We start from the raw sequence: 22,539 nt of genomic DNA, 5'->3' as shown, positions 1-22,539 counted from the left end.
TCTATTAGATTCTGGAGCCTGTCAAAAGGGGTTCATATGTATCTGCTCTATAAATATCCTAGTCCTATTGTATTGGCAGTAATTTTCTACAGCGGAGTAAAGTTAGTTTGATATTCGATATTCAGCGGAGATTCGCCTTTCGGCCGTTCTCTTGCTCACAGGCAATGTCCTAAACTCTCCCAAATTACATTTTCCAAACCACAGAAGAACAGAGAACAGACTACAAACGTCAGATTTTCTGAAAACACCCAACCTTTCTGTTTCTCCGAGAATATTTACTGAAAATGGCAGGAATCGCTGCAGCGGGCGCTGAAGCTGTTAAGGGACCGTCTGCAAAGTACGGACCCTGATTAAAAACGTAAACATTCACAGCGCCGTTTAATGCATTTCTACTTTAACACGCCCATATGAAATATAGATAAAAAAAATCATACGTAGTCTTTAGAGACACACCTGAAAAATAACTACAACTTTTATTTTTGAAAAATATGATTTGGTTGATTTTATATAATTTTTTAAATAATAAAAATTGCTACTGTACTGCACTAATATGAAATATAGAAATACAATCACTTGTAGTCTTTAGAGACACACCTGATAAACATACTACAACTTTTAGTTTTGAAAAATATGTCTCGGTTGATTTTATATAATTTTTTTAATAATAAAAAATGCTACTGTACTGTACTAATATGAAATATAGAAATAAAATCACTTGTAGTCCTCAGAGACACACCTGATAAACATACTACAACTTTTAATTTTAAAAAATATGATTTGGTTGATTTTTTATAATTTTTTTAATAATAAAAATTGCTACTGTACTGTACTAATATGAAATATAGAAATAAAATCACTTGTAGTCTTTAGAGACACACCTGATAAACATACTACAACTTTTATTTTTGAAAAATATGACTCGGTTGATTTTATATTATTTTTTTAATAATAAAAATTGCTACTGTACTGTACTAATATGAAATATAGAAATAAAATCACTTGTAGTCTTTAGAGACACACCTGATAAACATACTACAACTTTTAGTTTTGAAAAATATGACTCGGTTGATTTTATATTATTTTTTTAATAATAAAAATTGCTACTGTACTGTACTAATATGAAATATAGAAATAAAATCACTTGCTGTTGGGTGTTGGCCTGATACGTGTCTGCAGCGCAGTGTCTGAAAACATTGTGTCCACTGGCACTTTTCTTAAACGCAGGTCGCTGTGCCGGTGTTACACCGTTTTCTGTGACCGTCGGGTTTTGTGACCACAGAGGGCGCTACTTCACAGTTTCTGTTCACGGGCACGAGCGCGCTGCGTAGACTGCGTAAGCTACGCGGACTCGCTTTATTTTCTCTTTCTGCTGCTGTCGAACGATGAAAAAAGGGTGTTTACATTTTTATGTTGTCTATAAATAAAATAAATGATCTTGAACATGAACGTTTCATTATTAATTCTCTGCATTTTCACGTCGTATGAAGAAAGTAGGGGGGGGGGGGGGGTGCACTGCAAAATACAAGCTTTTTCCCTAAACAAACCAAAACGTCAGAACCAGTAAAATATTAGATAAAACAGAAAACTGAGTAACACTAAGAAAATGTTTACTTTTATCCAATTACTTTTATGTTGAGTAGTATTGCAAAACAGAAGAAAATAGATTATCTCATACTTTACACCTGTTCTATTATGCTAAACATACATTAGATAATGTGTATCATATTTAAACTGATCTAAAAATTATTCAAATGGTAGTTATAATGCCCTATCCGATGTTAAAAGATTCCATTTTAATTCCATTTATTAAAAGGGTTAGGTTATTTTTTCATTGTTTTCTGTTATTTTGGAGACAAAATGGGCTGATACTTGATTCAACTGTAAAAATGTGCCTTTGTCAGGTCCTATCTTAAACATGAGTTATAAAGTTTTTTTTGTGAGAGTGAGGCAATCACTGGCCTTTACTCAAACTCTGACATCTGACATCAGAATATGTGACACTATTCATCTCCGTGTAAAACCAACCAAATCTTCACTCACTATTCCTTCACATTTTCAGCTTTACAAAACATTTATTACTGGACTTGATCGTAATGCTTTAGAATAGGGGTCATACTTTCTGACAGCTGGTATCAAAATATGTGACCCTATACCATCTTTATTAAATATAGTTTAAAACTTACCACATTTTCTCAGATTACTCACCATTCCTTCACCTTTTCAGCTACACAAAACATTAGTTACTGGACTTGACCATAATGCCTTAGAATAGGGGTCACACTTTCTGACAGCTGGTATCAGAATATGTGACCCTATACCATCTATACTAAATATAGTGTAAAACAAACCAAATACTGTCAGATTACTCACCATTCCTTCACCTTTTCAGCTATACAAAACATTTATTACAGGAATTGACCATAATGATTTAGAATAGGGGTCACACTTTCTGACAGCTGGTATCAGAATATGTGACCCTATACCATCTCCACATACAATAGTGTAAAACCAATAAAATCTTCTCAGATTACTCACTATTACTTCACCTTTTCAGCTATACAAAACATTTATTACTGGACTTGACCATAATGCTTTAGAATAGGGGTCACACTTTCTGACAGCTGGTATCAAAATATGTGACCCTATGCCATCTTTATTAAATATAGTGTAAAACTAACCAAATCTTCTCAGATTACTCACTATTCCTTCACCTTTTCAGCTACACAAAACATTTATTACTGGACTTGACCATAATGATTTAGAATAGGGGTCACACTTTCTGACAGCTGGTATCAGAATATGTGACCCTATACCATCTCTATTAAATATAGTGCAAAACCAACCAAATACTGTCAGATTACTCACTATTACTTCACCTTTTCAGCTATACAAAATATTTATTACTGGACTTGACCATAATGATTTAGAATAGGGGTCACACTTTCTGACAGCTGGTATCAGAATATGTGACCCTATACCATCTCTATTAAATATAGTGCAAAACCAACCAAATACTGTCAGATTACTCACTATTACTTCACCTTTTCAGCTACACAAAACATTTATTACTGGACTTGACCATAATGCTTTAGAATAGGGGTCACACTTTCTGACAGCTGGTATCAAAATATGTGACCCTATGCCATCTTTATTAAATATAGTGTAAAACTAACCAAATCTTCTCAGATTACTCACTATTCCTTCACCTTTTCAGCTACACAAAACATTTATTACTGGACTTGACCATAATGATTTAGAATAGGGGTCACACTTTCTGACAGCTGGTATCAGAATATGTGACCCTATACCATCTCTATTAAATATAGTGCAAAACCAACCAAATACTGTCAGATTACTCACTATTACTTCACCTTTTCAGCTATACAAAATATTTATTACTGGACTTGACCATAATGATTTAGAATAGGGGTCACACTTTCTGACAGCTGGTATCAGAATATGTGACCCTATACCATCTCTATTAAATATAGTGCAAAACCAACCAAATACTGTCAGATTACTCACTATTACTTCACCTTTTCAGCTATACAAAATATTTATTACTGGACTTGACCATAATGATTTAGAATAGGGGTCACACTTTCTGACAGCTGGTATCAGAATATGTGACCCTATACCATCTCTATTAAATATAGTGCAAAACCAACCAAATACTGTCAGATTACTCACTATTACTTCACCTTTTCAGCTATACAAAATATTTATTACTGGACTTGACCATAATGATTTAGAATAGGGGTCACACTTTCTGACAGCTGGTATCAGAATATGTGACCCTATACCATCTCTATTAAATATAGTGCAAAACCAACCAAATACTGTCAGATTACTCACTATTACTTCACCTTTTCAGCTATACAAAATATTTATTACTGGACTTGACCATAATGATTTAGAATAGGGGTCACACTTTCTGACAGCTGGTATCAGAATATGTGACCCTATACCATCTCTATTAAATATAGTGCAAAACCAACCAAATACTGTCAGATTACTCACTATTACTTCACCTTTTCAGCTATACAAAATATTTATTACTGGACTTGACCATAATGATTTAGAATAGGGGTCACACTTTCTGACAGCTGGTATCAGAATATGTGACCCTATACCATCTCTATTAAATATAGTGCAAAACCAACCAAATACTGTCAGATTACTCACTATTACTTCACCTTTTCAGCTATACAAAATATTTATTACTGGACTTGACCATAATGATTTAGAATAGGGGTCACACTTTCTGACAGCTGGTATCAGAATATGTGACCCTATACCATCTCTATTAAATATAGTGCAAAACCAACCAAATACTGTCAGATTACTCACTATTACTTCACCTTTTCAGCTATACAAAATATTTATTACTGGACTTGACCATAATGATTTAGAATAGGGGTCACACTTTCTGACAGCTGGTATCAGAATATGTGACCCTATACCATCTCTATTAAATATAGTGCAAAACCAACCAAATACTGTCAGATTACTCACTATTACTTCACCTTTTCAGCTATACAAAATATTTATTACTGGACTTGACCATAATGATTTAGAATAGGGGTCACACTTTCTGACAGCTGGTATCAGAATATGTGACCCTATACCATCTCTATTAAATATAGTGCAAAACCAACCAAATACTGTCAGATTACTCACTATTACTTCACCTTTTCAGCTATACAAAATATTTATTACTGGACTTGACCATAATGATTTAGAATAGGGGTCACACTTTCTGACAGCTGGTATCAGAATATGTGACCCTATACCATCTCTATTAAATATAGTGCAAAACCAACCAAATACTGTCAGATTACTCACTATTACTTCACCTTTTCAGCTATACAAAATATTTATTACTGGACTTGACCATAATGATTTAGAATAGGGGTCACACTTTCTGACAGCTGGTATCAGAATATGTGACCCTATACCATCTCTATTAAATATAGTGCAAAACCAACCAAATACTGTCAGATTACTCACTATTACTTCACCTTTTCAGCTATACAAAACATTTATTACTGGACTTGACCATAATGCTTTAGAATAGGGGTCACACTTTCTGACAGCTGGTATCAAAATATGTGACCCTATGCCATCTTTATTAAATATAGTGTAAAACTAACCAAATCTTCTCAGATTACTCACTATTCCTTCACCTTTTCAGCTACACAAAACATTTATTACTGGAATTGACCATAATGATTTAGAATAGGGGTCACACTTTCTGACAGCTGGTATCAGAATATGTGACCCTATACCATCTCTATTAAATATAGTGCAAAACCAACCAAATACTGTCAGATTACTCACTATTCCTTCACCTTTTCAGCTATACAAAACATTTATTACTGGACTTGACCATAATGCTTTAGAATAGGGGTCACACTTTCTGACAGCTGGTATCAAAATATGTGACCCTATGCCATCTTTATTAAATATAGTGCAAAACCAACCAAATACTGTCAGATTACTCACTATTACTTCACCTTTTCAGCTATACAAAACATTTATTACTGGACTTGACCATAATGCTTTAGAATAGGGGTCACACTTTCTGACAGCTGGTATCAAAATATGTGACCCTATGCCATCTTTATTAAATATAGTGTAAAACTAACCAAATCTTCTCAGATTACTCACTATTCCTTCACCTTTTCAGCTACACAAAATATTTATTACTGGACTTGACCATAATGATTTAGAATAGGGGTCACACTTTCTGACAGCTGGTATCAGAATATGTGACCCTATACCATCTCTATTTAAAACTGTGTAAAGCTAACCACATTTTCTCAGATTACTCACTATTCCTTAACCTTTTCAGCTTCACAAAATATTTATTACTGGACTTGACCATAATGATTTAGAATAGGGGTCACACTTTCTGACAGCTGGTATCAGAATATGTGACCCTATACCATCTCTATTAAATATAGTGCAAAACCAACCAAATACTGTCAGATTACTCACCATTCCTTCACCTTTTCTGCTACACAAAACATTTATTACTGGACTTGACCATAATGATTTAGAATAGGGGTCACTGATTCTGACAGCTGGTATCAGAATTTGTGACTCTATTCAAAAATCAAATCTTCTCAGATTACTCACTATTCCTTTACCTTTTCAGTAAAGCAATAATTATTGCAAAGGAGTGTATTCAGGCTAGGCACATATATTTTAATTCAAAAAGTGAGGCACTGTTGAAAATACTTATTTATTGCAAAGTCTACATAATAATCAAGCTCAAATAATGGGAAAACATGCAAAAGATACATACACATAAACACAAACCTTTCTGTCAAAACAAAACATAGTGATGGCCTCCGAGTGGTCCAGCAGGCTTTGCACTGCCTCTATGACCAGGAGCTCGCCGGTTCAAATCCTGTTTATGTAGTTGCCATTAGCTACCGGAACCCTCAGGCAGCAAAATTGGCCTTGCTCTCTCTGGGTGGGTACATGGCACTCTTTCCCCTCATCACTCCAAAGGATGATTTCGATCAGCACAAGGCGTCTGTGAGCTGATGATGCTACTTGGCAATGCTGCATCAGCAGCTGTTCAAAAATAGGCAGAGTCTGACTTCACCTGTCAGAGAAAGGGGGGGGTTGGTCTTCATCCTCCTGGTGTGTTGGGGCATCACTAGTATTAGGGGGAGTCCTAATGAGTGGGTTGGGTAACTGACCGTGTAAAATTGGGAGAAAATGGGAAAAAAAATGGAAATAAAATTATATATATATATAAAAAAAAAAAAATAGTGATCTCTTTGTAAGATAGCTCTCTTGCTATTGGCATGCAGCACAGCTGTAGCTCTCATTTATGTTGGGTTTCCCCACACAATTTAGGTGAAACCACCTAGTGCAGTCATCACACTGGATCTGTAATCAATCACATGCATATTTTTATATATTATATATTAATTGGATTTTCCATACTATACTATACTACTGTATACTATATTAAATTATGCTATACTATACCTATATATTGTTTAATTTTATTTTTATTAATGAAAAACATCTTACCCAGACAGTATTGCATGCTTGCCCTTTCTTTTTTTTCCCACGTTTGCTTTTTTCTGTTTCTCCACTTTTTTCTCCACAGTAGTGGCACACATCTTCGAGATTATCTGATTAAAATACAATAGTAATTGCAGATTGTGATGATCAGATTTTCATTACACATACTTACTTTATCAAAAATAGAATTATTGGTCAACACAAGAATTTTACCTGTCTCCTTGAGCAAAGTCATTGCCACCTCCCATCTGTAAGTCTGAACAGCTGATTTTGAATTAGTAAATGTCAGTGGCTCCTCTGCCAGAATATTCTCAGCGTACTAAGGAATGAAGAAATTAAAATCAACTGCCATATAAAAACACTTTCATATATAACTGTTAATTCATAGCGCTTGAAATGTTCTAAAACTGAATTTGGAACCCAACAATTCTTATGTCCAAAAATATCCCAAAACATCTATTTTGAATCTATGGTGTATATATTCAAATATGTATAATCTTTACAGTTATTGACTGGGCCATACATATATTTTTTTACTAAACAATTTAGCTTTATGAAAAACATCAAACAGTTCTTCAGTTCAAAATGGACACTTAAATCAACTTACTTTCAGCACAAACACTCCACATGACACAGCATCTGTCTGTAATGCATGAGGAACCGTTTCTGTTGTCCATGTGGACACCTCACACCCTCGCTTTCTCATGAATGCTCTAAAAAGAAACAAAGATTATTGTATATATTGTTCCTTGGCCTTCATAATAGACCATTTTTCATTATCATGAAAAGAGTACCTTGCTGTCCTTTCACATGTGACTAATTTTGTGGAGGCGTTTCCAAGAGAATCAAGCACCAAACTCCTTTTTTGTTGTGGAAAAAATGCCTATATAGGTGTAGAAATATTTGTATATCAGTCACATATAGTCACAGCAAAAAACACATAATATTACAGATACATTACAGTATCATTACAATTTACAAAATATCGTATTCTTACTGTCAGTATCCAGTGGTTTGGCTCGTTTACAGCTCCCAGAATCACTTGAAAGTTATTGGGGTCACACTTAAAAAAGGTTCAAAAATTATAAAATTATAACAAGACTTTAGAAAATCCATATAATACAGCATTATTAAAATGCAAAACAGTAATTTGCCTACCTTCAGTTTTGTGTTCTTCCCCTGCCACATACCAGTCATTTCAAAAGAATCAATGTATAGTGCCTGTTTGCCTCCATGTTCTTGATTTTTCTTGTGAACAATATGCTTCAGATAAGCATTGATCACCTATGAGGAAGAAAATAATGTAAATATCAATTCATATACATCACTTATGATGTTCTGTGATGTCACAGGTTGATAAAACGTAACGTAAAACGTAAAATATGTATCTTACCTCACTTTCAACCTGTTGATTGGGTGCTAGGTTGGCGATGTCCCAATAAAACAATTTGTATGGTCCAATTTTTGACAGAAGGACATGAACATTTTTTCCTTCCCAAGCCTCTTTCACACCTAAAGAAACAATTAATACAAATTGTAGAAAGGTCTTTCAATAAAGTGTAAAAAATCTGCAGCATATTGTGTTTTCTTGTTGCAATTTTCAAAATAACACACAGCTATTAATGTCTAAACTGTTGGCACCAAAATTAGATTCCTGTAGCAACCTGTGAAGCTCTAGTAAACTCCATGCCCAAGAGGGTTAAGACAGGGCTAGATAATAATTGTGGTCACAAAAAATATTGCCACTTTCCGCACAATTTGGCCATTTTCACTTAGGGGTGTACTCACTTGCCAGCAGTTCAGACATTAATGTGTGTTGAGTTGTATGAAGGCACAGCTAATTTTCTTTGTTATACAAGCTGTACACTGATTATATTACATTGTATTAAAGTGTCATATCTTCAGTGTTCAGATGAAAAGATATTTAAAAAAATATGTGAGGTGTGTACCTACTTTTGTGAGACAGTGTAATGAAGCTTTGTTGAAAGTGTTAAATGCCAACTGAAAATTTGTACTCAAAGAAACAAATGTAGTTTCTTGTGTATTTCTGGTGTATGTACTATACTGATGGTTTAATTTAATCTGCTCATGTATACATACATTTTTCTAAGGAGGAAACAGATGTTTGAGCAAAGATGGTTCCAGAAGGTGGAGAGGAGATGACAGGAGGTGGAGAGGATGTGACTGGAACTGGTAGAACAGAGGTGGAAGTAGGTGGGGAGGTGGTAACAGCAGGTTGAACAGCAGGTTGAACAGTGGATAATGGAGAAGAGATGACAGAAGGGTGGAGGTTGGCAGTGGCTGGTGGAGAGGAGATGACAGTGGCTGGTGGAGAGGAGATGACAGTGGCTGGTGGAGAGGAGATGACAGTGGCTGGTGGAGAGGAGATGACAGTGGCTGGTGGAGAGGAGATGACAGTGGCTGGTGGAGAGGAGATGACAGTGGCTGGTGGAGAGGAGATGACAGTGGCTGGTGGAGAGGAAGTGACAGTGGCTGGTGGAGAGGAGATGACTTCCTCTCTGGTGGAGAGGAAGTGACTGAGGGAGGAGCGATACTGAATACATCATGATGCCCTTTTAACTTTTGTGGTATCCTCGGGGTCTGTTCATTGTACAGTTTTAAATGATCAATGTTAACCTTGTGGATGGCTTTTCCATTGGAGTCAACAAGGTCAATGCTTTTTCCTGCTACTTTGGTGATAGTAAAGGGGCCGAGGAATTCTGGGTCAAGCTTTCCTCCTTTTCGTTGCTGGCTGCGGATATTCTTTCTCAGAACTACATCCCCCACCTGAAGATTTTGCTGAGGGAGTTTTGACTGCAGCCTTTTTCTTGTTCTCTCCTGAACTCCTTCCACATTCTCCTGGACAATGTTCAGGATTCTGTCATGCCTCTCAATGTCAATTGCCACCAATTCTTCAGAAAGCACATTCTCAACAGTAGCATCAACCTGTAACAATGTATGGCAATAAACAAATAAAAATGTGTACTTACAGTACAGTACAACATCTGTTGGCTACATCAAGAGAAAATAACTGAACTAATATAAATAATGTGTGATCAAATAATGCAGACCTCATACAGCAAGCACACTCTTTGTCCTGCACAGATTTTATCTGCTAGATAATACATACTTTTATCTTTATTCATTGGTTAGTTACTATGCATTAAATGTTGTTTCTATGCATTTATGTTATTTCTGGTATAATGCAGTAATGTAGTTTTTGTCCTTTCACAGTAAAACAAAAAGGTCAGTTCAACCTTGAAAGTATTTGACGTGGTATTTATTTTATTAATTTCATTCATTTTAACTAGTTTTTAATCAGATTACTCAAAACTAAAAGCCAACACAGTAATACCAATAACTTACTTAAAACAAAAATGAGCAAATTTCTCTTTTCTACCTTATAATGTATTGTACAACAGTTATTGTTCATTAACTTGAACATAATTTAAATACTTCTTTAAAAAGTTACATAAAATATACATGAAACAAGGAGCCATAGTCTGAATACACCAGTTAGCAATGTCATTAATACGCCACCCATTTCACAACCCTCATGGCAGATTACCAGAAAAACTAGGCCTCTATGTGGAAAAACATATTCTACAGATAGAAGCCATTCCTCATTCTACAAGGAAGGAAAAAACTTGAGATATATATACTTAGTATCTCAATAAGAGCAATTTCTTAATCTTGCATTAATAATTTCTGTATAGACACAACAAAATCTTTATTGGGAACAACTTATTTCTACACTCACTGTCTCCTCTGATCATATAGGTCACTTTGTAGTTTATAATGCATATATAATACAGTAATTCCTGACTGTAGTCCTGTATCTGTTTCTCTGCATATAATTATCCTCCTTTCACCCTATTCTACAATCTGGATCAGGATCACTACTGGAGAGACCACCACAGAGCAGCTATTATTATTTGCGTGATGGGTGGTTATCCTCAGCATTGCAGTGATTAGCACTGATTAGCATGGTGGTGTATGAGGTGTTAGTGTGTGTTTTGCTGGTACAAGTGGATCAGATACAGCAGTACTGCTGGAGTTTTTAAACGTTCACTCATTGTCTATCACTCTACTAGTCACTCCTATCTACAGCTGCTCCACCTTGTAAAAGAGACATAAGCTCTGAATCTTTTGCAGCACTGTTTGTGTTGGTCACCTCTAGTCCTTTATCAGTGCTTACAGGATGCTACCAACAAGACAATGCCCAAAATAATGTTGCCCACAGGACGCCACCCATAAGATGCTTTTGGTGGACTATTTTTAGTCCAGCAAGGACACTGCAGCTCAACACATGCAAAAACACCATCACCATGTCAGTGTCACTGCAATGCTGAGAATGTCCCATCACCCAAATAATAGCTGCTCATTGTATGTGTATCCTCTTAAAAGAACACATTTTACTTAACCTGATAGTCCTCTGGCACCTCAGCAGGATAACGTGCTTCTCTCCCGAACATCAAAAAGAATGGGGAGAACCGTGTGGTTAACTGCTTTTTTGTGCGCAGTCCAAACATTACTGCATCCAGGTACAGATCCCAGTTGTTAGGTTTCTCATCCACCATCTTGCCAAGAGCTCTAAACATGACAAACACATACACAATTTGACATATACATACACAAGTAGCCATAATATTTATAAACATCATTATCTAAATCATTATATGAAAAGCAACACTTTTTAGTAGCTTAACGAAGAATGTAATGACAGCCTTAACAGTCTTTGTTTTACCTTTGTATAGTTCCGTTCAGTCTCTCCACCAACCCATTAGTTTGAGGATGATATGGGGCACAGAGACTTCTTCTAATGCCAAGTACTTCACACACTTGTGAGTTAATCTACAGAATAAGAAAAAAATAATAAAACATATTGGAAATATATGTGTATTGACATAGACTTTTGCTTTACCCCAAGAAACAGTAGATATTTTTTCCATTCATAAAGGTAAACATGAAAAGCAATTATATTGTAAAGAAACATTCTATTTAAAATGTGAGTATGATTCACTGAAGTACAACCCCAATTCAAGTTGGGATGTTGTGTAAAAAAAGAATATGATGATGTGCAAATGCTTTTCAAGCTATATTTAATTGAATACACTAAAAGGACAAGATATTTAATGTTCAAACGGATAAACTTTATTGTTTTTTTTTGCAAATATTCACTCACTTTGAATTTGATGCAACACGTTCCAAAAAAGTTGGGACAGGGGCAACAAAAGAGTGGTGAAGTTTAGGAATGCTCAAGAAAACACTTGTTTGGAACATCCCACAGATGAACAGGTTAATTGGAAACAGGTAAGGGTCATGACTGTTGTCGGGAAAGGCCGCACTACCCCTTACAGCGCCGTTTCCAGTGCGTTTCCCCCTGAGTTCTTTTAAATGGTTGAGATGAGTAGAGAAGTCAAGAAGAGTCAGGATACCAAAGTCTTCAGCTAATTTAACAGTTTATTTCAGAAGATCTTCCGGGAACAATGCTCCGCTCAGAGAGTCGAGGAGAATGTTCGAAAACCAAAAGACATACACAAGATTATATAGATCATCCCACTATGGTGTGAGTGAAGAAGGTTGAACAGCCCCCCCCTTTGGTCCCATAAACTGTATCCTATCTTGACATGACCCCGTGCCTGCCTGACACCTACGTCTTCAGTATAATAAATCTATTGTCCTCCCGCCTGGTTCTGACAACATAAATAATAAAAAATAAATAATAAAATAAAGTTTATCTGTTGGAACATTAACTATCTTGTATTGTGTTAATGAATATCGGTTGAAAAGGATTTACAACACACATTAGACAGATTGGCAGACAGAACTATCAGAGCACTGCGCTTTGTCAGTTTAAGGCCATCCTTTAATTGGCCTTTGCCAATGTAGGGCCAGGATTGATCATATGTGGCCCTTATTTTATCTGAAACATACCAAAAAAATTTCCTTCATTGCTAAAAGGCACAATTCTACTAATATTTATCCAAAATATCTAATAGAAATGTATAAAATCGGATTCTCAGGTCTGGACAACTGCTTTAACTAATTTGAATTTAAGGAGATATGAAGTGAACTAATGGCTAGATGTTTAGGATGGAGGGGTAGGACAGTCCAGCACAGTAAAGTATAATATATTGCGATCTACATGACAGCAGACAGCTGTACAAAATCATTTGCAATTGCACTCCAAAGCATTTGCTGTTTCTGTAAAATTATGACAAATGGTTTCTGTGATGAGCACAATTGATTAGATGATGTGAAAATTAATTAATATTTTTGAGAAATTAAATGTTAATCTGTTCTAAAGGGACAGAGAAAAACTGTAAAATAATCATAAAGGAATAAAAATACTCACAGCATTGACAAATTCTCTACCTTGGTCAGTCAGAATCCGTTTTGGCACTTCAAATTGGTAGACAAATTTCAAAATGCTCTGTGTGACCTCTTCTGCAGACTTTGATTTTAGTGCATATGCCTGAGTCCACCTAGTACAATAGTCAATTATGACACATATGTACTGGTGGTTTTGCTCTGTCTTCACAAGCTTGCCGATGAGATCCATTCCCACCAATTCAAATGGAACTTTGGTCTGTCAAAAAAGGCAAAAACATACATATATACATTTATAATATTCATTGTAGGAAAAGAACAGAAACTAGTAAAAACCTGACCATAATAATACATACAAACATACATACAGATTTAAATTCCAGCATTGATTATTGAATCAATCAGGAATAAGAACAAATATTTAGCATTTTTGATAGTGACAAAATTGATTTATTTAACAATCAATAGATTTATGAAACCTACAGTCAGTATGGTATCTTTTTAGTAAGTATAAACATCAGTATAACCTATCTTTGGTAATTGTGTGCAGACTCTTTTACAACCTATGATTAATAATAATAAAAAAATGTCACAAGTGATTTGCAAAAATTGTATTTTACAACACAATGCCAATGCTTCACATGTCAGGGTGAAGACAATTTAAGTAATGTGAGGAGCATATTTCGTAAATTTGTACAGTCCTGACCCTGATATGTAGCCAACAATTGTAGAAAAATCTCCTACTTCATTATGACTACTGTTACTGTATACTAGAACAAATAAAAGAGAAAAAAAAAACACATCAGAGGACTTGAGTAAATAATTTGGCTCATTTCGTGACTGCTCAATCAGTGTCTAAATCTAACTTGACAATATAATTTAAAAAGGTATTATAGTATAGGTAGTATACTGTCACATTTGTTCATTTTATTTACTTGAAAATATATGGGCCAGAAGACTCAGTCACAACTGGGCCAAAACAAAGGCAAGGATGAGGCCCACAAGTGTGCCAGATAAAAAAGGGGTATTTTAAGTACTCACAAGGATTAAATATGCAAGTGTTATTTAGCAACTGATGTAAGTGTATACCTTGATCGGCTTGTATTCCGTGCTGGCCTTTATATCTCTCTTGTTTTTCTGGCAAACTGTGCACTGTGACACCTATATCAAAATATGAATAGATAAACATAATACGATCCCACAGTTGATTTGCTGAAGTAAGAAGTAATTGCAACTCAACATGATTAAATATATAAACATACCCATTTCTCAATATCCCCAGACATGCCAGGCCAGTAGAATCTTTGAGAGATTGCATCCCTTGTCTTTATTTGCCCACAGTGAGCTCCGATTCCACTACTGTGAAACTCGACAAAGAGAGCATCAGCCTCTGCCGCACTACACACCACCTTCACCTTGCACTCTTTTTCGGTTCCCCTGTGTCTTATGTAGTACAGTTCGTTGTCTAAAGAAGTCAACAGAAATCATCATGACTGACGTTTCTACAACATATGCAGGCACATATTACAGACAATAATTAGTATCACTAACAAAATAACCATTTTGAAGTATGTTAATGGCCTGTATCCTTACCAGTGATGCAGAAATTGGATGCCCTCCGTCTCAGTATGTACCTCTGATGCTTATCAAAAACATCAGGGTATTTGCCAGTGAGAAGAAATTCTCTGATTTCTTTGGCAGTTTTGGAGTCCATAATAAAATCAATCCATGTACCGTATACCGTAATCCGAAACTAGCTAACTTGACCACAACTAAAAAAAAACATCAGTTACAGAGCATGATGGGGGAAAACAGCCCCTCCCCCAACCCTACGTTTAATGTCCATGCACTGCAAGTGTAAACAATCAATATATTACACATTTTCTTCTTAAATATTAGTGTTCTCACACACTTAAAAATTATTATTATTATTATTATTATTATTATTATTATTATTATTATTATTATTATTATTATTATTATTATTATTATTATTTTAATGCCTAAGAAACAGATTGAAAGGACTAAGTGAAGGAATGCTGAGTAAACTGATTTGAAAAGATTTGAAAAGATTTAATTGGTTTCACACAATTTTAAATGAAGATGGAATAGGGTCACATATTCTGATACCAGCTGTCAGAAAGTGTGACCCCTATTCTAAATCATTATGGTCAAGTCCAGTAATAAATATTTTGTATAGCTGAAAAGGTGAAGTAATAGTGAGTAATCTGACAGTATTTGGTTGGTTTTGCACTATATTTAATAGAGATGGTATAGGGTCACATATTCTGATACCAGCTGTCAGAAAGTGTGACCCCTATTCTAAATCATTATGGTCAAGTCCAGTAATAAATATTTTGTATAGCTGAAAAGGTGAAGTAATAGTGAGTAATCTGACAGTATTTGGTTGGTTTTGCACTATATTTAATAGAGATGGTATAGGGTCACATATTCTGATACCAGCTGTCAGAAAGTGTGACCCCTATTCTAAATCATTATGGTCAAGTCCAGTAATAAATATTTTGTATAGCTGAAAAGGTGAAGTAATAGTGAGTAATCTGACAGTATTTGGTTGGTTTTGCACTATATTTAATAGAGATGGTATAGGGTCACATATTCTGATACCAGCTGTCAGAAAGTGTGACCCCTATTCTAAATCATTATGGTCAAGTCCAGTAATAAATGTTTTGTGTAGCTGAAAAGGTGAAGGAATAGTGAGTAATCTGAGAAGATTTGGTTAGTTTTACACTATATTTAATAAAGATGGCATAGGGTCACATATTTTGATACCAGCTGTCAGAAAGTGTGACCCCTATTCTAAAGCATTATGGTCAAGTCCAGTAATAAATATTTTGTATAGCTGAAAAGGTGAAGTAATAGTGAGTAATCTGACAGTATTTGGTTGGTTTTGCACTATATTTAATAGAGATGGTATAGGGTCACATATTCTGATACCAGCTGTCAGAAAGTGTGACCCCTATTCTAAATCATTATGGTCAAGTCCAGTAATAAATATTTTGTATAGCTGAAAAGGTGAAGTAATAGTGAGTAATCTGACAGTATTTGGTTGGTTTTGCACTATATTTAATAGAGATGGTATAGGGTCACATATTCTGATACCAGCTGTCAGAAAGTGTGACCCCTATTCTAAATCATTATGGTCAAGTCCAGTAATAAATATTTTGTATAGCTGAAAAGGTGAAGTAATAGTGAGTAATCTGACAGTATTTGGTTGGTTTTGCACTATATTTAATAGAGATGGTATAGGGTCACATATTCTGATACCAGCTGTCAGAAAGTGTGACCCCTATTCTAAATCATTATGGTCAAGTCCAGTAATAAATGTTTTGTGTAGCTGAAAAGGTGAAGGAATAGTGAGTAATCTGAGAAGATTTGGTTAGTTTTACACTATATTTAATAAAGATGGCATAGGGTCACATATTTTGATACCAGCTGTCAGAAAGTGTGACCCCTATTCTAAAGCATTATGGTCAAGTCCAGTAATAAATGTTTTGTGTAGCTGAAAAGGTGAAGTAATAGTGAGTAATCTGACAGTATTTGGTTGGTTTTGCACTATATTTAATAGAGATGGTATAGGGTCACATATTCTGATACCAGCTGTCAGAAAGTGTGACCCCTATTCTAAATCATTATGGTCAAGTCCAGTAATAAATATTTTGTATAGCTGAAAAGGTGAAGTAATAGTGAGTAATCTGACAGTATTTGGTTGGTTTTGCACTATATTTAATAGAGATGGTATAGGGTCACATATTCTGATACCAGCTGTCAGAAAGTGTGACCCCTATTCTAAATCATTATGGTCAAGTCCAGTAATAAATGTTTTGTGTAGCTGAAAAGGTGAAGGAATAGTGAGTAATCTGAGAAGATTTGGTTAGTTTTACACTATATTTAATAAAGATGGCATAGGGTCACATATTTTGATACCAGCTGTCAGAAAGTGTGACCCCTATTCTAAAGCATTATGGTCAAGTCCAGTAATAAATGTTTTGTATAGCTGAAAAGGTGAAGTAATAGTGAGTAATCTGAGAAGATTTTATTGGTTTTACACTATTGTATGTGGAGATGGTATAGGGTCACATATTCTGATACCAGCTGTCAGAAAGTGTGACCCCTATTCTAAATCATTATGGTCAATTCCTGTAATAAATGTTTTGTATAGCTGAAAAGGTGAAGGAATGGTGAGTAATCTGACAGTATTTGGTTTGTTTTACACTATATTTAGTATAGATGGTATAGGGTCACATATTCTGATACCAGCTGTCAGAAAGTGTGACCCCTATTCTAAGGCATTATGGTCAAGTCCAGTAACTAATGTTTTGTGTAGCTGAAAAGGTGAAGGAATGGTGAGTAATCTGAGAAAATGTGGTAAGTTTTAAACTATATTTAATAAAGATGGTATAGGGTCACATATTTTGATACCAGCTGTCAGAAAGTATGACCCCTATTCTAAAGCATTACGATCAAGTCCAGTAATAAATGTTTTGTAAAGCTGAAAATGTGAAGGAATAGTGAGTGAAGATTTGGTTGGTTTTACACGGAGATGAATAGTGTCACATATTCTGATGTCAGATGTCAGAGTTTGAGTAAAGGCCAGTGATTGCCTCACTCTCACAAAAAAAACTTTATAACTCATGTTTAAGATAGGACCTGACAAAGGCACATTTTTACAGTTGAATCAAGTATCAGCCCATTTTGTCTCCAAAATAACAGAAAACAATGAAAAAATAACCTAACCCTTTTAATAAATGGAATTAAAATGGAATCTTTTAACATCGGATAGGGCATTATAACTACCATTTGAATAATTTTTAGATCAGTTTAAATATGATACACATTATCTAATGTATGTTTAGCATAATAGAACAGGTGTAAAGTATGAGATAATCTATTTTCTTCTGTTTTGCAATACTACTCAACATAAAAGTAATTGGATAAAAGTAAACATTTTCTTAGTGTTACTCAGTTTTCTGTTTTATCTAATATTTTACTGGTTCTGACGTTTTGGTTTGTTTAGGGAAAAAGCTTGTATTTTGCAGTGCACCCCCCCCCCCCCTACTTTCTTCATACGACGTGAAAATGCAGAGAATTAATAATGAAACGTTCATGTTCAAGATCATTTATTTTATTTATAGACAACATAAAAATGTAAACACCCTTTTTTCATCGTTCGACAGCAGCAGAAAGAGAAAATAAAGCGAGTCCGCGTAGCTTACGCAGTCTACGCAGCGCGCTCGTGCCCGTGAACAGAAACTGTGAAGTAGCGCCCTCTGTGGTCACAAAACCCGACGGTCACAGAAAACGGTGTAACACCGGATCTCTTGGCTCGCCGCGTGTGGGCGTGTCCGTAACGTTTTTGAATTCAAATGAAGCAACAGATGTAGTCAATCATAAGTTTAATATTTTACCTTTTTAGTCAACTTCACGCGTACGCGTCCACTGGCACTTAAGCCCCGACGCATCCCATTCATTTCAATGGAGAGAGCCGCCGCATGCCGCGGTGCATACTGGGTTGCGTTGCGTTGAGCGCAGCCCCGCCCTCCGGCAGGAAAGTTGAACAGATCTCAACTTTATTCAAATGAATCCGGCCGCCGCGCTGCGTCCAGCCAATCAGGGAACAGCAGGCTGCCACACCACACACAGACGAGCCTCACACACACAGAACAGGCGCCTTTTAAACACAGAAGAGAGGCTTAAAATGGCGGAATATGGATTTATACAACTATAGATCACAGTGAAGTTGACTAAAAAGGTAAAATATTAAACTTATGATTGACTACATCTGTTGCTTCATTTGAATTCAAAAACGTTACGGACACGCCCACACGCGGCGAGCCAAGAGATCCGGCACAGCGACCTGCGTTTAAGAAAAGTGCCAGTGGACGCGTACCGTTAGTTCCGCTTTCAAGCGTCCAGAGAAGCCTGGAAGAGAAGTTTCAGGCTTCCCTGTGCTTTATAAAATCCCTGCTGATTTACAGGGACTCTGTCAGTGAGGAGAAAGGCTGCAGAGATTGTTGGAGTCTTTGGGGGGCTTTTAAAATATTAATATGTAATTTAATTAGAAAAGTTTGCTTTGGCAGCTTATATACTGCTCACTAGACAGTGTAATGAATCTCATTCAAACATTTATATCTATAAAGACACATTTATAGTTAATATGTAATATAATAATTATTGGAAATAATAGGCTTGTTCGAGATGCGGCTGCGCCTCGCCTTGCTGGTCAGCGAGAGCAGCCGCGTGCAGGTGGGCGGGGTGGAGGAGCGGAGAAGTCAGGTCGGACAGTCTCCACCTGCAGCCCACGTGAACAACACAGGATCTCGCGATGAATGCGCTGTTTGTTTACTTCTGGTGTGAATAAAATCGCAAAAGTGAAACTGAGATAACATGAGTGTTATTAAATTGAGATAAAAACTTGTTATAAATATTCACAAAACATACTGTCATGTTACAGATGTATTGTGTAGTACTAAATTAATAATGGGATTAAATTTTATTTGCAGACCAGCTTTTCTGTCCTTTGTTCTTGGAAATAAATACATCATGCTCATTTACACAGCTTTAATTGTTTAGCGCATTTCACAACACAAAAACAATAGAAGAAAAGAAAAGTAGATCTCAGTATAATAGTTATGTAGGTTTAAAGATAATTAATAAGAGCAGTTCAGGGCGCTTTATAAAACAGTAAAAATGATAGCAGTTGAGCTTTATTATGATATAAAATGCAGATTATGAACAAATAAATATTTTTGCATACTGCATGAAAATGAACTGTCTTGCTACTAGATATGACAGTGTAAATACTGTGTTTTTTAAGGGGTTTTAGAGGAGATATATATTTTAAAATAAAAAGATTCACACGTGATAGGTGTCGGTGGATCTTCTAACCAATGGGGATTAAGCTCTGTCGTCATCAGGGCGGCTCTAGGCTCCCGCAGTTGGTGGGAAGCAACTGGCAGCGCCTGGGTCAGACGGCTGCAGGCAGATTTCACTCGCGGGACTATAACGCCGGAAGTCATCGTCACGTGATGAAGGCGCAGACGCAAGTCGGACAAAAAAACTAACCAGCATGCACCATACCGAGCCAGGCGGCGATCGGACTGCGCAGCGCCGGGTTAAGTCGAACAAGCCTAATAATAGATTATATAAAAGCATTTCCCATTTATTAAAACGATTTAATTGGACGACGCAGGGAACGCCTTCGTCACGCCCACATGCGACCAGCTGGAGGGGGGTAGTGCGTCCATGTGCGTTGTCGCGTCGGAGCAGTGTAAATTCACCGTTACACACACACACACACACAGAACAGGCGCCTTTCAACCACAGAGGAGAAGCTGAAAGCGGCAGAATATGGATTTATAGAGCTATAGGTTACAGTGAGGTTGGTAAAAAAATAAAAATATTAAACTTATGACTGTCTACTTCTGTTGCTTCATTTTAATTCAAAAACGAGCAAGGAGATCCAGCGCAGCGGATTGCGTTGAAAAAAAAGTGCCAGTGGACACGTACCATAAGGAGCTGGTAACTGCCTGTGTCTGTAGTCTACAGGCAGTTACCAGCTCCTTAGAACCCCGGACTTGAGAAGGTGCGTTAAATTTACATTGGAACTGGAACACGGAGCTCCGAACAATGTAACCTCTGAACTGAACGCTTCCTAGTTTAAAAACGAGGGCATTGTGGAACACAGAATTCCACAAACGTACAGTTAATTAAATTAAAACCCCAACGTTTATGCTTGTAGATGCTAGATTTCGGATGAGGTCACTATAAATCTGGGGGGGACATGTCCCCCCCCGTCCCCAGTGCCATCTGCGCCCATGCCTGTGAGCAAGAGAACGGCCGAAAGGCGAATCTCCGCTGAATATCGAATATCAAACTAACTTTACTCCGCTATTTTCTACATGGGACTAGACACACTGTGTGCCGTATGTATTTTTGCATGTAACACATGGTTGAAACACAGGTAAATCAATTTGGTGAATAATTGTTTTAAAAGCTTAATACTGCACAACTTTACTGAAACTCTGAACTAACCTTCCAGTAGAAAACTCCGATCTTCTGCAGCTCCTGCAGACTGACGGGCTGGTTCGGCTCCAGTCTGTGAGGGAGCCGCTGATCCGAACTGGACTCGTCCATAAACCAGGCCTCTATTACAGACATCATTCACAAACCTGCCAAAACACCCAGCTTTTAGTAGAGCTTCAGTTTAGCACTGTCTCTGAAACAGCGTGATCTGACCGTGTACAAAAAATCCTGCCTAATAAAAGTCCTGTCAAAATGAAACCTGTAAAAAAAAAAAATACTAATACTAATAATAAAAATAATACAGATATGTACTAAATACAAATATTTGAATACAATTAAAAAAGCGTGCATAAATAAATAAAAAATAAAATTACAAATTACCGAGGAATAAAAAAAAACGATTATAAACTGGAGATTTTATTTTGGAGATTTTTTTCCTTTAATTACAGTAATAACATTGTTAAAAAATATATTTAAAAATAAATTCAATAAAACATGATTGTGATATTATTATTTTTTTTAAATAAAACTATTGTTTTGTTGGTTTGATATTTTTTTTAGATCATTGTTATTGTTATTTTTTATTTCTTTTTATTTTATTTTAGAAGTAGTAGCAGAAGAAGTAGATGTATCCCTTGATCCTCGATGTCCTCAAATGCTTAATGTGTTGCTATGTGTCGCCAAAATGGGATACATTTTTTAAATTATTATTATTATTATTATTATTATTATTATTATTATTATTATTATTATTATTATTATTATTATTATTTAAAAGAAAGAGACTTTTCCTTAAAACTTACAATATTTTACAACATTTTTGCTTTATAGATTTTCTATATTAAACATACTTACATGCCAAACCTTTTAGATTAACAATTCATAAACATATTACGTATTACTAAGACTTCTTTGTCTATTTCTTTTTAATATTGAAATTATAGTTTTATATTTTCAATATTTTCTACTTCTTAATCAAATACCACGTACTGTGCCGCAACTTAATAAGAAACATGTTTAAATTTGAGTCATACTTTTGACCTCGATAGAGGTTGTGGAAGCATAAATGCAGTATTAATGTGAACTCAGTTATAATTATTTAATTAGTTTAAACAT

The 22,539-nt window shown here is 35.7% G+C and overlaps 1 protein-coding gene and 1 long non-coding RNA gene across 2 annotated transcripts in view; both read right to left on the bottom strand.

Annotated features, from left to right (window-relative positions):
• adi1 (acireductone dioxygenase 1) overlaps positions 1 to 21,649 on the bottom strand; it is a 28,457-nt gene extending 6,808 nt beyond the window's left edge. The window contains exon 1 of the mRNA XM_022673123.2: positions 21,433 to 21,649. Within this exon, the coding sequence (XP_022528844.1) occupies positions 21,433 to 21,561 (129 nt within the window). The 5' untranslated portion in view covers positions 21,562 to 21,649. The remainder of the gene's footprint in view (positions 1 to 21,432) is intronic.
• On the bottom strand, positions 6,234 to 8,172 carry LOC111194345 (uncharacterized). The gene is made up of 6 exons (XR_007424001.1): positions 8,045 to 8,172; positions 7,842 to 7,930; positions 7,655 to 7,760; positions 7,261 to 7,366; positions 7,054 to 7,157; positions 6,234 to 6,906 (listed from the first exon to the last, which is right to left on the bottom strand). It is a non-coding gene; the product is annotated as an uncharacterized LOC111194345 (long non-coding RNA).
• Positions 21,650 to 22,539: the final 890 nt, after the last annotated feature.

Source organism: Astyanax mexicanus, chromosome 14 (genome assembly GCF_023375975.1).
Source record: "Astyanax mexicanus isolate ESR-SI-001 chromosome 14, AstMex3_surface, whole genome shotgun sequence".
NCBI classification, from domain to species: Eukaryota; Metazoa; Chordata; class Actinopteri; order Characiformes; family Acestrorhamphidae; genus Astyanax; species Astyanax mexicanus.
Note: the sequence above shows the minus strand (reverse complement) of the source record. Positions and strands in the feature narration are given on the sequence as shown.